At 49.1% G+C, this 833-nt stretch overlaps 1 protein-coding gene across 1 annotated transcript in view; it reads left to right on the plus strand.

Annotated features, from left to right (window-relative positions):
• Window positions 1–833, plus strand: part of Il5ra (interleukin 5 receptor, alpha) — a 46801-nt gene that overhangs the window by 15996 nt on the left and 29972 nt on the right. Inside the window, exons 2-3 of the mRNA XM_013010356.1 lie at window positions 357–455; window positions 514–598. Of these exons, the coding sequence (XP_012865810.1) occupies window positions 357–455; window positions 514–598 (184 nt within the window). The remainder of the gene's footprint in view (window positions 1–356; window positions 456–513; window positions 599–833) is intronic.

Below are 833 nucleotides of genomic sequence, written 5' to 3' on the forward strand. Positions count from 1 at the left end.
TGGGATTGAGCAGCTTCCTTGGGAAAGATCCATTCTCCACCAAGCTTTTTCCCCTTGTCTATGGCTCATATTCTAGTGCTCACTCATGAAAAAGGAAATGCTTACATCTTTTCTTCACTGTGCCTAGAAATTTTCCTATGCCAAGGCCTTGTCTGGTCTCCTGGAGGCCTGTCTTCTCCTTTGATTCCAGATTTGCACTGTGGGCACACCCGCCTTCTTTTGTAGGTGTTTGGGACAGTCGTTTATTCTGTAAGGGTCAAATCAGAATCTCATTGTGCCCACTGTGGCCACAGTAGGCCTTCACTGGGGCAGTTTCTTGATTAGTCTACAATGACTAATTTCATTCTTCTCTTCAGGCTATGATCCACTACCAAAGAGCAAAGTCCAACGTGGCCCTATTGCAGGCATATGCCCTTCATGCTTGTTCAAGGTCAGAGATGCCTATAGCACACCTTGTGAGTTTTGCTTAGAAATGCCCTCTGGATGACTCTGGTTTTCTCCTGTTTCCAGTAGGGTCAGACTATCATGGTGCCTGCACTGCTGATTCTTTTGGGGGCTGCAGTGATATTGCAAGTGGACTTGGTTCCTGACAGAAAGCGTAAGGATGTTCCAGTCAATTCAGTCTCCTCTCCTCTTCTTCTCCCCTTTCCTATCCCTTCTTCTCCCTTCCTTTCCCTCCTCCTCTCCCGTCTCCCCTCCCTTCTCTTCCCTCCTCTTTTCCCCTCTCCCCATTCCCTCCCTTCTTTTCCCCATCATCTCCTCTCCTCCCTACCCTTTCTCCCTCCCCTCTCCTCACTTACTCCCTCCCCTTTCTTCCCCTCCCCTCCCTTCTC

Source organism: Dipodomys ordii, unplaced genomic scaffold (genome assembly GCF_000151885.1).
Source record: "Dipodomys ordii isolate 6190 unplaced genomic scaffold, Dord_2.0 Scaffold12, whole genome shotgun sequence".
Lineage (NCBI taxonomy): Eukaryota > Metazoa > Chordata > Mammalia > Rodentia > Heteromyidae > Dipodomys > Dipodomys ordii.